General features: G+C 30.0%; 2 protein-coding genes across 6 annotated transcripts; one reads left to right on the top strand and one right to left on the bottom strand.

Annotated features, from left to right (window-relative positions):
• The first annotated feature begins 72 nt into the window (after positions 1–72).
• Positions 73–14,998, top strand: LOC132949564 (GATOR complex protein WDR24). Of its 2 annotated transcripts, none has more exons than XM_061020515.1 (11): positions 73–522; positions 625–744; positions 1,665–1,887; positions 1,954–2,167; positions 2,241–2,489; positions 2,556–2,713; positions 2,781–2,988; positions 3,051–3,441; positions 3,509–3,789; positions 3,869–4,168; positions 14,279–14,998. In XM_061020515.1, the coding sequence occupies exons 1-10, from the start codon at positions 366–368 to the stop codon at positions 4,154–4,156; spliced, it is 2,289 nt and encodes a 762-aa protein (XP_060876498.1). In that variant the 5' UTR covers positions 73–365; the 3' UTR covers positions 4,157–4,168; positions 14,279–14,998. The 2 variants fall into 2 exon arrangements, with proteins under 2 accessions (XP_060876498.1, XP_060876497.1); XM_061020514.1 differs by lacking the exon at positions 14,279–14,998 and adding an exon at positions 5,570–5,709.
• LOC132949569 (ras-related protein Ral-a) lies at positions 4,320–7,608 on the bottom strand. 4 transcript variants are annotated; one of them, XM_061020527.1, is made up of 5 exons: positions 7,399–7,608; positions 5,895–6,028; positions 5,610–5,818; positions 4,933–5,107; positions 4,320–4,861 (listed from the first exon to the last, which is right to left on the bottom strand). In XM_061020527.1, the coding sequence occupies exons 2-5, from the start codon at positions 5,997–5,999 to the stop codon at positions 4,745–4,747; spliced, it is 606 nt and encodes a 201-aa protein (XP_060876510.1). In that variant the 5' UTR covers positions 6,000–6,028; positions 7,399–7,608; the 3' UTR covers positions 4,320–4,744. The 4 variants fall into 4 exon arrangements, with proteins under 4 accessions (XP_060876510.1, XP_060876511.1, XP_060876508.1 ...); XM_061020528.1 differs by having other exon boundaries at positions 7,403–7,608; XM_061020525.1 differs by lacking the exon at positions 7,399–7,608 and adding an exon at positions 6,283–6,440.

Genomic DNA, 14,998 nt, shown 5'->3' with positions numbered 1-14,998 from the left:
GGACCGATTGATAAGGCGCAGTAGCAAGAGAACAATGCTGTGCGCATGCGTGACGACCAAAATTCAAATTTCCATAAACACCGTCACTGAGATAGTCTGGATAGATAACAGAGTCATTGAGTCATTCCAACAGGCGGTATTGCGATAACGTTTCGCGGTTCCCAAACGAAAAACTCTTACTTAATCCTTCTCCTTCCGCAACTTTCTCGGTTTTTCAAACGCGATATATAGTAATATTATCGTTTTTGTGTTATTGTTGAATTTAATTATCATTCGTACATTTCATCCGGCACTGCACGTCGATAGCAAACGCGTAAGTACGACGCTTGACAAATGCGTTTTCCAGAGCCTGACGACGACGTACGATGACCACAGTAGCACCCGCCTCTGAAGACACCACTTCCGCCTCTACCGTCGTCACTGCTGCCTCCAACGGCAAAGGACACATCTTGCACGATGGTCCAGCATATTCGTTGGCGCTCAACAAGGAGCACACTCACGTGGTGGTCGCCGGCAGGAATGGTAAGTCGCTTTTTTTCTTTTGATTCGACTTATTTTGGTCAACGGAATTTTTTTCACAACACTGCCCAGTAAAGTCAATATTGACCTTCGTTTTATTTCCAGTTTTCAAGGTTTTTCTCATCGAACAAGGAGGCTTCAAGGAATGTGTCAACTTGCGCTGTGGAAAAACATCAAGTGTACAGAGTTCGTCGAGCATGGATGTAGCTTGGAACCCGGCAGACGGTAAGAAGAGCAATGCCCACTTTTATCTATTTATAACATAATTATAATAAGGCTAAAAAGACAAAATATGTACAAATTGTAAAATGTAGGTACATGTAATTTACATAATTTAATATACTTATTAGTTACTTATATCTTACCTTATCACAATAATAAAATACTATACAATATTGAATACTGAATAGTGAATAGAAAATACTAAAATCATAGTAGAATGTGGATACAAGAAATGAGTAACGACTCATGCCAGTGACAGGCGAATATAATATACAATTTCTGAATTTCCAATTAGATATTTCAGGGGGGCTTAAGCTCATAAGCCCCCTCCCCCTAGCTACACTGCTGCATGTAAAAGTCAAAAATATAATATATCACTCGTAGGTATTATATTATATATTATATTTAAAATCATAAAATATTACTACTTGGTTTTTACTTAATATAAACATTTTTCAATTTTTTTCTTTAATAAAGCAATGTAGAGAGTAAGTTGTATAATTAATTCTATTTAATTAATAATTTAGTAAAAATTTAGAGAATTACATCTCTCATACATATAATTTTGTGGATTGCTGGTTACTCACGTGGCCACATGTTAAAAATCTTAACAAGAAAACTTTTTCTCCCCCATATATTTGGTAATCTTTACCTTTTGTTTTATTTTTAAAAAAATATTCTTAATAGGTATGCTTCTATAAAAACAATTTTTTAAAAAAATCATTTTTTTACTTGTGTAGGTATACATGAAATTAATTTATACCTTGGTCTACTATAAATAGGAAACATATAGAAAAAAATGTAAATTCTACAACTTCTGCCCCCTAATTGTAATATTATGTTTTATTTGCAATACACCATCAATGTGAAGCAGTAATAATTTTGTTGTAATTGTTTTGTATTATTTTTTTTGCTGTCTGTAGACAATGTTTTGGCAACTGCTACGACAGGTGGTGCGGTAGTTACATGGAACTTGAATAGAACATCCAGGAATAAACAAGACCACATTTTTTACGACCACCGGAGAACTGTAAACAAAGTTACATTTCATTGTGTTGAACCCAATCTGTTGATGTCTGGCTCTCAAGATGGTACAATAAAATGTTTTGATTTGAGACTTAAAGAAGCTCCTAAAACTTATTCCAGGTAATTTTATCATTAGGTTATTTTTAGTTGAATCCTTAATGTATTAAATTAATTATTATGTTTTAGCGATTCAGAAAGTATTAGAGATGTTCAGTTTAGTCCTCACAACAGTTATGTATTTGCTGCGGCTTCAGAAAATGGCAGTATTCAAATATGGGATACAAGAAAGGCCGAAAAGTGTCTGAATAAGTTTTCTGCTCATAATGGGCCAGTATTTTCTTGTGATTGGCATTCGGAACTTCAATTTCTAGCTACTGCCAGTCGCGACAAGTCTATTAAAGTAACTTATTTGGCTTTCCACCTTTCCCTGTATTTACTTGTGATAAATAAAATAAAATTCTACATTGTTATAGGTTTGGAATGTTACAAATAAACCTATTGCTGAGTACACGATTAGCACTATTGCCCCAGTCGGACGAGTTAAGTGGCGGCCTTATCGTAGATATCACTTAGCGTCTAGTGCTTTAGTCTTAGATTCAGCCATTAATGTTTGGGATGTCCGTAGGCCGTACATTCCTTATGCATCATTTGCTAAGCACACAGATGTAGCAACTTGTATTGCTTGGAAAGGAGATCCTTTCGTACTCTTATCCACAAATCGAGTAATATATTATTTGACACTTTTGAAAACATAATTTACTTATACTTAGTGTAAATTGTAATATTAGGATAGTACTTTGCATCAAAATTTTATAAGTGAAGCAGACTTGCCCTTAGAAAGTGCTAACCAACAAGGTATGGCTATCAATAGAGATGGTGATCTAGTATTTTGTTGTCCGGTTAATTTAAACAAAGTTGAAATTCAAAAGTCTAAAGAAAGTTCCCGGTAATATATTTGTTCGGGGTAAAAAGTAATTGATTTTGTTTATATAGTAAACAATGGTTTTTTATAGAAAGACTTCAACTACAACTAGCGGCGAAGAAGAATTAAACACATCAAGTGAAATGAATGTATTCCGTGATCCAAAAATTATCATGTGTTTATCTGATGAAACAGAATGTATCCAAACGTGTGCTATCCAATATAAACTTATAGGAAGATCAATAGGAGAACTATGTGACCACAACGCTGGTGTCGCTTCCAGTGTTGGAAGAACAACTGTAATTTTTTTTTTAAATTTAATTATTAATATTAAACAGCTGAAAGGATTCTACCTATTTAGGTTTTTTTGTTTTGGAATGTCCTACGAATACTGTATGATCACCGTGTGTCTCTTATTGCTCTAAAAGAAGATATAATGAGTAGCTCAAACATCGAAAGTAGCTTTGATGGGGACAACCATATTGGGTCCCTCAGCGATGAAGATGGTCTCAGAGGAGATAAACCTTACCAATTGGGAGATTTCTATTTTGGCAATGCGGAAATTGATCCTTTAGATGCTGAACATGACCAATTTGACTTCATAGGCTTACAGATGGATAGCAAAACTGTAGAAGAGGATAATGATTGGGAAGTACCCGTAGAATCAATAACTTTAAGACATGAAATCATACACGAACCAATTGTTAACGATCCCTACATACCTAACTCAGCGCCTTCAGCAAACAAATTAAGTAAGAATTAAATATGTGATTATAAATTTGCACTGCGCGTTAATATTTAGCATTTACTATTTTACAGATAACCGCATAACCTCTGCACCGCTATTGCGAATAACATCTCCTGCTAAATTTGACATGTGGAATCCGTCAGAAATTGTTGCCAAAGCTCTTCGCCATCATGTTGATGAAGGTGATGTACAAACAGCGGTCTGCGCATTAATTGTTTTGAGTGATGAAATTAGAAATGAACTAACCCATCCCAGACATCCTTGGCGTCTTTTACATGCTGAAATAGAATCTTGGTGGTTAAATTATCTCGAATTACTAAAAAAATTCAAATTGTGGTCCTGTGCTACGACGGTAATTTAATAAAAACAACATTTATTATGTTTTGCACAGAAATAAAAGTTATGAGTGTTTTGTTTTTTCTTAAAATTAGGTGATCCAACTTTCACGCATTCGTAGTATATTGCAACTGCACCGAACATCCACTTCAGTTAATTTGACTTGTGGATGGTGTTATAAAGGTTTGACACGAAATAGTCGACGCTGTTACAACTGTCAACATTCTGAATGTGCTAAGTGTGCATTATGCCAAAGGATTGTACGTGGAATGTACGCATGGTGTAGAGGTTGTGCACACGGTGGTCACATTGCACACATGAAACAATGGTTTATGGAGAATAAGTACTGTCCAACTGGGTGTGGACACATGTGTGAATATTGATCTCGTTAAAATGTAAGTGTTAAAGTTTTTTTTGTTGTATTTTTCAATATTTTAAATGCATTTAGCAATGTTTAGAAAAATGTATATTATTATTATTATACGTTATGCATATTTTGCACGTATTATGTTTTGTAAGATGTAGGTAAAAAAAAAAACAACTCTGTACTTTAAAATGATATAATAAAATTGTATAAAAATAATACATAAAATAAATATATGTGAATGGATTTTATATTAAGTATTAAGCAATAATATATATGTAATATATACATACACATACAATGTGTTCGAGAAGTTTGAATTTCTTTAATAATTAACCCGTAATAAATATTTCTAGTCATTTGGAACACATTGGATATAATATAATATAATATTTATATATTAAAGATTAGGAAAGAAGAATCTTAATGTCTGAGAAAAAAAAGATAATACACATCTTACTATAAAATCATATAAAATTAAAATCCTTGATATATATTTAGGAGAAAGACATTATAATCGAAATCAAAATAATTGATTGCAAAGTATTAAAAATTATAATAAATAATATTGAATTAAATTTCCAGAGATATCGAGGGTTTAAACTTTTCACACTATATTACATTTCAACTTCTTTCGTCTACCTTTGTCTTTACCCTTGCCATTTGCACCCTTCACATCTTCCTTTTTGCGAGCACGAATTTCGCGCATCAAGTCAAAAAATACCTGCAATAATAATACATTGTTAATCCAATAATAAAGCATTTAGTTTTGTCTTCATTTGTTATGTTACTCACCTTATCAACATTATCTCTTGTCTTAGCTGATGTTTCAACATATGGCACTCCCCATTCTTGAGCCCTAGACTGAGCTTCATTCAATGACACTTTTCGCTTATCTGTCAAATCTCCTTTATTACCAACTAATAAAAAGGGGATGTTTTCATCATTCTTCACTCGTAGAATTTGTTCTCTAAAAAATAATTTAGAAATTTATTTTTATCCTACATTGGCATAATCTAGTGCTAGCATTTGACAGTTAATAGTGTTATCCTAGACAGGATGTCATTTGCGTGATTTTTATTCCTAAATGTTGGTTAGTGTCTAATTATTTTGCATATCTAATTAGGTATATAGTTATAATAAAGTATAATAACTAAATCAGTTAAACTAATCCTATATAATATGTAAATTTAAAAAAAGTTATTTTATTTTTTATAGATTACTAAATATGTTTAAAATTATAAATTATTTTATTTAATAAGATTTGTTTAATCTTCAAAATAATCAAACTAATTTATATTAAAAACAGAATCATCAAAATGGTAACTTGATAGATATTGTTAGTTAATTTCATAATGCAAGATAGGTTATTTAACAATTTTAATAACGATCATGTACTGTAAAGCTAATCATGACTTTATATTGATACTAGGTATTCAATCTTCTCATGTACAATCTAATAAATTACGTACCTAAACTCCATTGTTGATTGAAAACTGTCATCTTCTGTTATGGAAAATACACACAAAAATCCTTCACCACTGCGAAAATAATTGTCACGAATGGCAGCATAATCTTCCTGGCCGGCCGTGTCCAGTATATCAATTTGGACTTCTTCACCATCTAGGACTACTTTTTTACGGTACGAATCAGCTTTAGTCGGTTCATAATCTTCTACAAACTATATTTGGGCGTGTCAGCTAAGGTTATCATACTTTAAAATGTTATTTTATATTAATACTTTAATTTGTACTCACCTCGTCGTACATGAACTGAAGGGTAAGGGCAGATTTGCCTACACCACCGCTACCCACCATTATAACTTTGTGCAGAGCTGGCTGCTGTGCATTGTTTTTCTTCATGGCTTGTATTATGATATACTATGTTGGTGCTGAAAAAAAAACCAGCTTGTATTAGATTAAATTATCGTGCATGAATGCAGTGAGATTCTGACGGTGGGTCAAGTGAAAACTTCTTAGGGTCACAGCTTTCTCACTAATTACTTTCGAAAATAATTATGGGAAAAAAATAAAACATTAAGGTGGTGCTACAGTGGTTTTCACCGAACCGTGTGTAAATGATTACGTGGAGGGGGAGATATTCGGATTTTAGATGAATAATTAAATATTATTAAACAATGATCACCTTGTTGATGGAAAAATAATTATAATAAGTATTATACTAACGTCTAACGCTAAACGTTAATGATTAATATTTATAGTATTGCACGGGAATAATGTTAATTGATTTTCGAGAGATAAATATTGTTTACATTTCGAGTGCGTTATCATCGTCGATTGGGGTTGGTTGGTTATCGACGGTGCAAAACTGGCAGTGTGGCCATACTGAGAGAATATTTCCCGACATCCAATAAAGTTCGATTGCTCATCATCGGCTGTGACTGATTATAATTTATAGTTATTGCAAAAATAATGTGAACGTTGTAAATATTGTAATATAATGTTTAATGTTTATGATTACTGAATCATTTCAACTAACCAACTGTTTACATTTTATCAAAACTATTATGTTTTGACCAATTATCCTTTAATACGTGACAATGTTGCCTCCTCCCTTCGTACATCACACCAACTATAGTTGAGATTTTCGAACGTTCCATAAGTTTCATGAATAGTTTTAAGTCAACGGTTCTAAATTAAGCATAATATTCTATTCTAGGTACTTAGGAAAATTAATTTTTGAGAAAATTGCGAAAACAAAACTATTGAAAAGGGTGATTATTCACCAGTTATTTACAAAATTTGCATTTTTCGATAAGATATGGATAATAAAAGTTAAAACCAACTTACCCTTAAACCTGTTGCCACCCTTACCGTACCATATTATTACCTTCAGTCCCACTATAACATAGTACAATAAGTCAATATCGGCGTCGCGCCCTTGTCAATCATCAGAAAATTAATATTTTTCATATCGTAAATCATAATATACGAATTAAAAATTATAATTTTATGATCTGAGTAATGAATCTCAGTTTATTATAAAATTGAAGCTGTACGGCTCGCATACCCATAGGTAATATACATTTGAAAAACAATTATAATCATAAAAACTGTAAAATTATTTTATTTTTTTCTTCGTAATCACAAAAATATCGAACCGGTAAACAAGTTTAATTACAATATATATATATATATATATATAAGAGCTTTAACTGATCCTTTATATCGTTCACGAGCGTAATAATACGAATACAAACGCCCGGCTGTCTGTGTACAGGTACCGTGTGTGTATACGTACCCACCTCAAGTCGATAAAAACGGAAATCTGACCGTAGAGTACAACAGAATGTCGCATGGACGCGCACGGTTCAGGAGTGTCGGAGCGTCGTAAGTCTCGTGCACATAACCGCGTTCGTAAAATATATAATATAAAAATTTTAATAATAATAATATACGTTGTCGTAAATCGCAATTATAAACCGCGCACCGAACTGGCTCACTCTCATATAAGTAGTACGCTGGCTTAATCGAAGAGATAAACACTCTGGCCGCGGGCGTATAACAGTATATGGATCGTGTTCGTGTATTGTCGTGTACACGATGATTTAGTTTAATATATTTTTATAATATATTTATAAACATTCGAAAGTGGACGCGTTGTCAACTTCCGTGACAATTGCGGTTAGAATGCGTGTAATAGCGTGTATTGCATACGGGGTAATTCACCGATACTCGCGACTCGCCTACCACTGTTGTATCACTCCTAAGTATGCGTTCATTTAAATTCTGATTTTTAGAAATTCCAAATGTCTATATTATATTTGACTACTATTTACGACGAATTTTCGAGAACTCCTTAAGCACCATTAAGAAAATCTTAGTATGTATGCCTATAAAAGTTTAATCAATAAGAATACTACCTATAAAGACAATTGGCCACGATTCGGCGATTAAAGGATAACACAATTTGAAGTGGAGGGGGGGGATTGAGAGGGCACGGCGAATCACCATGTATGTAAAGTTTGTTGAGTATTTTGACTAATGATAGATAGAAAATATTTTTATGCGCGTTGACGTTATATGGAATAATAATTTTATGTAAATTATTGTCAATGTTATACAGAGTGATTCACCAACCATGCCTAACCCCTTTTTCTTCAATAATGCAGTTATTTAACATTTGATTTTTGGAATGTGTAAATATATACTTAAAGACCATATTTTTAATGTCTTGAGATTATTCTACTAAAGAAATGTGCTGTGGTGATACAAAATCCTATTTTTTAAATGAGAGTCCCATTTTTTGTTGTAAATTATTTGGTTGATAATTTTTTTGAAAATGTTGATTTAGCTTATTTACAATTTAAACGAGTTGTTTTTCCGTTATTAAAATGTTTATATTAAAAATGGTTTTACAAAAATATAAAACAGATGAAAATAATATTGGATATAATATTTATTATACTTGAATCATTTTTATAAATTATAAATATTGATGGAAATTATGAAATAACGGAATAAGCCTCCGCGTGGGACCTATTTTATTCTCAGAATACAAAGTTAAATAACTCAAAAACAACTCGTTCGAATTTCGACACTTCAAAATGTTCAGAAATATGATCTGCTTATTTAGAGTAGAGAGGAGGGGTTTTCATTTGAAAAGCAGAAGTTTGTTTCCCCTTAGGTACAACAAATGTCAAGAACAGAAAATATGGTCTTTATATTTAAAAATAACAAAATTTAGATGTTGAATAAGTGCAATTATTGAAAAAGAAAAAGAGGAAAGAGACCATGCTTGGTAATGACCCTGTAATACTTTGGTAATCCAGTTAACTCAATTTAATTGTTAACGTTCATTATTTCAAAAATTATAACTTATATGTATTTACTCATTATTATTTTAATTGTGTATAATCTATTATAATACGTTTATGTTGGTTTATACATATTATTGTTCGTCAATATTGAAATGCACGTTCAGTAATTTTAATTATCGAATTGTGGGAATCGTCGAACATGATGATTGACGGTTGTCTTTCATCATTTTTCTTTTTGCCATTTTAATGAGAATTATCAACTTTTGTGATTTCTTATTATTACAATAATTTAACGATCAGTTAGTTCATTTATCATCACCGTGGTTGTAATTTGTAGAAACGACCGACGTTGTGTAATGTAAAAATTAACGGTTTATTATAATTTTTTCTTTATAATAATATAATAAATATACAAATGTTATCAATTGTTTCTTAATGGTAATTGGTCAATTGTCGGACCGCGCCAAATTTGTATTTGAAAAGTAAAAAATCATAAAATACAAAACATTGACTCATCATATCAAACTTAAAACACATTTTGCATTAGTTAATTGCTGTCATTTCAAAGTAGGCGTCTTGAAAAATGCGAATGAACACCCATGATGCATGATGCATCCATATTATACTACAACATAATATGATGAGCATAATATCATATTGATCCTTCAGCCTTCTATACGAATAGAATTTATCTTAACTAGGTACTGTCGTCTAAAGTATAACTCGCGGTATAAGTTGTATAAGTTTATATTATGTTTATCTTTATTGTATGTTATATAGGTACTTATTAGCTATTATATTAGATAGCAGATTGGTAAACCAACTTGTAAAAACTTTTAAGCAAATAGTGCCAAATATTCTCAAAATGTGATATACCTTCCTGCATGCAGGCAGTACTCCAATACCAATGGCAATTGGCTATTTTATTAATTTTTATGCTTTCAACATACGGTCACGCACTGTAAAGTATATTGGTGTACTTAAACCAAAGTACAAACTTATTACAATTTGCACTTACAAAAATGAACGGGTCGCTGATTTATAGTTTCGTATAATAGACGATGGTGACTTACCAACCTGCCATATATATGCATCTGCATCATATACTTGAACGGATTTCTGATACGCCTATATATATAACATATAGTATTGCAGCTTTACGAAAGGTATTGGAACACGAATTTCAATATAATATATAGGAATAATTACAATTTTCGTAACGCTTTGTTTATTTTTCCATAGACCCTCAACAATAAAAACAACAAATTCAATTTTTTTTTTAAATGTTGCTACTAGACATTTTCCACTGCACTGTATCCAAAATCATATCTTTGATTCTTCAATTTTTCTTGCAGAGGTAAAATATCTAGTAGCATGCTAGGTACTTAAAATCTGTGGCGCCGACGCCTAATTTATCTATAATATATCCCGCTGTGGATCCAAAATATACTTAAAAAAGTAAAAATAAATGATAAAACATGTATTATGTTGGTGCTTTGATTGCATCTGATTGTTAAATTTAAAAAAAAAGGGGGATCATAGGGGGTCCCTTGATGTACGATGTCATAGATAATTTTAAACACTTGGCGTCACTGCTTATAATATTATATATAAATGAAATTTTTTTTTAATATTGGACAGTTGTATGAATCAATACTATACATATTATATATACTCACATACTTTGGTTTTTGATATATTTTAATACCGGTTATAGTTTGAATTTATACTTTAAATAGAGTCGTTATACAATTATTTATTTATTCTATTCAACTATAGATTTTTTTTTCATTATTATTAATATATTGAAATAAATCTACAATCTATACATTTTTTTGTACAATGAGTAGGTTTTATAAGTGACAAATAAAAGAGGTCAACATGAATCATGAGATTAGGGAGGATACCCAGTGGTAACACCCTATTTTAACTGTAGTATTGAAATATTTATATTAATAAGTCTCTAGCTATATGTGTTTCTATTCTTTTGATTTGAATTATGAATGCTAATATCAAAATGGAAAAAATAATATCAACAATCGTAACTGTGTACGATATACATACTGATAAGTGATAACTAACAGACACAACAGGGATATAAGGTGTTCTAAAGTAATGTTTAGAGACCGGAAATGAATACAGTTTGAAAATATATAATATATAATATATATAATTTTTTTATGTAACCCCTCTCATTAGAAATATCTGTGTACGCCACTGAACTTGACCCTCAGAGGAGTCACGCACTACTCCTAGTCCTAATCGGGCCTCGGGATAATGGTACATTCATATGCTTTTATAAATAATAAATATACGCCTCCGCGGAGGTGCTCATGATTTTTGTGACAACAAGATTGTTTCTCGCTAGTTACGGCGGTCAAATCTGAAGATACCAAGAATTAGTTTTCACTATTATAGTAAATATACATTTTATTTTAAAGTTTAATTTAATCAATAATTTAGATAAGTAGGTATTACTGTAAACAATTCATCTTGTTTATTGCAACCTGTTTTGACTTCTTGGAACAATATCACTACCAGGTTCAGTAGGTTCACAACTTTGAAGTAACCCTGCGTAAGTATATTTTTTATGACATCAATACATAATAATATACTATAATCATGTACCTACCTATTGCAGTTTACGGAGTGATTCATTTAACCGTAGTCTTAACGACGATTTCCGGTATCAGTTTTTGTAATATATTTAGAGTAATATTTTTGAAATTTAAAATGTAAATAATGCTGAGTATTTAAATAATCTAGTGTTTGCTATTTATTCCTAAGTAAAAATATTATTTATAGAAATCACATTGACTTACTGGGAGATTTAGTAAGAAGCATGACATATTTATTCATTGACCTAATGCATTATACTCTATAAGTAATATAATATTGAATTATTTACATTAGGTCAATGAAGGTATTAAACTACTGATTAGAACATTGTTATAAATGAATCCCAGCGTGTACGCAGTACGGTACACGTTGTCGTCACATATTTTATTATGTTGATTTGTTTATTTAATATTACTACATAATAATATAACTAATGTTATCGAAGAAGATAATATGTAGGTAGGTACTCTTATAAGTCATAATATAATGGTTTTATTTTTGTAATGAGTCATTGCTAGGATAGTTCATACTTCATATTATTATAGATATAGATAAAAAGGATGTCCGGATATAGTATAAATGTATAATACTATGATATGACTCATTGCGTACAGTTATATTTACTTATCTATAATACTTGTAAGAATATCATTATTTTTATTATTTTTATAAATCTGTGTGTATATGTACTAATGTATTCTATATATATATACCGATGTATTAGTATTATGAATAGAGTTATAATATTAATAATTATTCAAAAGTAAGCCAAACCGTTACATGAAATATATTATGTATACGGCGCGGACTTGACTCTAATAATGCATTATTATGTAGATGATTTTGCTGAAAATGTTGATTTATCAGAATTTAAATTCGTACAATTAAGTTTTGCGGCCGATTTTTTTAACGCTTTGTTTATTGCGCTAAAACTGGTATCCGGACATTTTCCCCTCGTTTTTTTTTGTTTTTTTAATTTTAATTAATTAAAAAAAAATATTTAATCTTAATTTCAATTAAAAATAATAAATAATATTTCAAAACAAGTTAAATAAAAATGTAATTTTAAATAAAAGATTGTCTAAATAATATAATATAGTACAATACAGCTGGCCAAAAAATCCGACATAAAAATTAAAAAAGATTGTATAAACAAAATGTAATTAATAGGTACAATTGGCTAAAAATTCAGACATTAAAATGATACAGTTTGTAAAAAATTCTTTATTTCTGATTCATTTGTTATTCTTAAACACATATTTTTTAGTCTTTTTTTTATATATATATTTTTTTTTTTTGTAAAAACTGTACCCGTTTGAATATTTATTAATTTTGTATACATATAATCTTTAAAAACAATTTTTATTTTAAAACGTAAATAACCACTATAACCACTAAACCACTACTAAACTGCTTTGGACAGTTTTGATGTAAAATATTGACTCAATGCTCATGACGATGTAAGATTGTATAAGAATGTTATCTTAATAGTCTTAGTAATTGACTGGGTTTTGGACACAATTTTAGATTTCAATGTTACCCATCTAATTCAATATTAGTATACTACTATTTTACTTTTATTTAAAATTACATTTTTATTTTTTACTTAACTTGTTTTAAATATTATTTGTTATTTTTTTATTGAAATTAAGATTTTTTAGTTAACGTACAGTTTTTATAAAAATAAAAATAAATAAATATGAACAAAAGTTAAAAAGTATGCGTTAAAATGTTAAAAATAATAATTTTATATTCGAAGGTAAATATTTAAAAATAAAACAGGGGGGAAATGTCCGCATCAAAAATGTATCGGGGGGGGGGGATGTCCTACTACGACGAAAACAGCCGGGGGGGGGGGGGAATGTCCGCCATTCGCTAAAACTAACTAAATAAAAAAAATTTAATTTAATTCCTAACAATAAATGTACCTACCATGCTATATTAGATATTTTCCATTGCAGCTCTATATCCAAAAACATATCTATGATTCTTCAATTTCCCGAATTATTTTCAGAAGAAAAATATCTAGTAACATATACTACTTATAATATATTATACAAACCACGAACGACATTTTTAATTAGGCAGGTTCACAAAATGTATAATAATAGTTACATGGCGCACGTTGGTTTAAGTATAGTGGGTCAATTAGCCGAAGAATTCTCATTTCATCACTTTCTCTGTGTATTGGATTATCGGTAAAGTAAAATATATTATATTTTATTTTAATATACATTAAATTGTACCTGGTATTACTAAGTGTTTATTTAACATTAAAATCCTCTTGTCTTATCCAGTTTTGTACGAATCTGTCACTAATACACGCCGTATAATTAGGTACTGCAAATCGCCAATCGCCATGTAAAATAAACGATGAAGAAGCCGGGCAATAATTGATAGGAAATATTTTCGACATTTATCGTTTATATAATCTACTCTATAGTCTATGTCTCTATCAATACTAAATATAGTGGCGATCGAATATGCTATTAGCTCGCTGTGAGACGTAAGAAATTTGAATTACATAATAACATATTCAAATTATTACTATATTATTTAATAACTAATAGAAATTATTTAAGTAAGGGTAATAACAATTATTTTTGCTTAGAATGTGTGCCTAACTATAAAATATTCATTATTATCGATTTGAAACAATGCAACAATGCAATGCAATTCTGTTATAGAAACTAGAAGCTTTACATAATAAAAAAAGTAATTGTTATTTTTCTTTTGTTTTAGTATTATAATAGTAATTTGATGATTCTACTGAAGCCTGAAGATTGAAGAATGTCGTCAATGTCAACTATTCATTTAATCTATATTAAAAATGAAGAATGCTATGGATTCCAAAATATATTTGAAAGGGACAGCGGCTGCCTTATTATATTAGATTATTTTTATGATATATAATGTCTTTATCACAGTTTATATAATTTGTATTTTTATCATGTCCTCAATATTACGAACAACAGTACAATTAATACACACGTCCTGTCATGAATTGTTTTTCAAACTACATAAGATTTCTTACTGAAAAATAATCAACTATTTTATAACTATAGATACCATCACAATAGTTAATAAAAATGTCACTATAATGGCATTGATAAATACGCATTATTATAATATATTTAATCAAATGCTAATGCCGTAAATTTTAATTTGACAGCGAAATATTATATTTCCAGAATAAGTAATTAATAACTATACATACTTCGGCTGCATATACTGGATTCCATAAGTCTGCTTTGAATACTGCAGGAAACCTATTTATATTTTAATAACGTCTTACTACCTATTTGTTATGAATTTAAAAAAAAGTTTATTTTATATTTTGTTAATAATTATATTTGGATTTTCGTTGGCATGATTCATTAAGTAATGATTATAAGTGTATGTGTAGTATCGAGTACCTCACCTATATAATGTTATCAATATTACAATATTAATGTAATAAAC

The sequence above is a fragment of the Metopolophium dirhodum genome, chromosome 7 (genome assembly GCF_019925205.1).
Source record: "Metopolophium dirhodum isolate CAU chromosome 7, ASM1992520v1, whole genome shotgun sequence".
Lineage (NCBI taxonomy): Eukaryota > Metazoa > Arthropoda > Insecta > Hemiptera > Aphididae > Metopolophium > Metopolophium dirhodum.
This window is presented reverse-complemented; position numbering and strand designations above follow the sequence as displayed.

Coding starts and splice junctions, on each gene's coding strand:
- LOC132949564 (XM_061020515.1), top strand. CDS start 366: ATGACCACAGTAGCACCCGCCTCTGAAGACACCACTTCCGCCTCTACC. Junction 2,168..2,240: donor GTCGCGACAAGTCTATTAAA/GTAACTTATTTG, acceptor ACATTGTTATAG/GTTTGGAATGTTACAAATAA. Junction 2,989..3,050: donor CCAGTGTTGGAAGAACAACT/GTAATTTTTTTT, acceptor CTACCTATTTAG/GTTTTTTTGTTTTGGAATGT.
- LOC132949569 (XM_061020527.1), bottom strand. CDS start 5,999: ATGAAGAAAAACAATGCACAGCAGCCAGCTCTGCACAAAGTTATAATG. Junction 5,108..5,609: donor CAATCAACAATGGAGTTTAG/GTACGTAATTTA, acceptor ATTATTTTTTAG/AGAACAAATTCTACGAGTGA. Junction 4,862..4,932: donor CAAGAGATAATGTTGATAAG/GTGAGTAACATA, acceptor TTATTATTGCAG/GTATTTTTTGACTTGATGCG.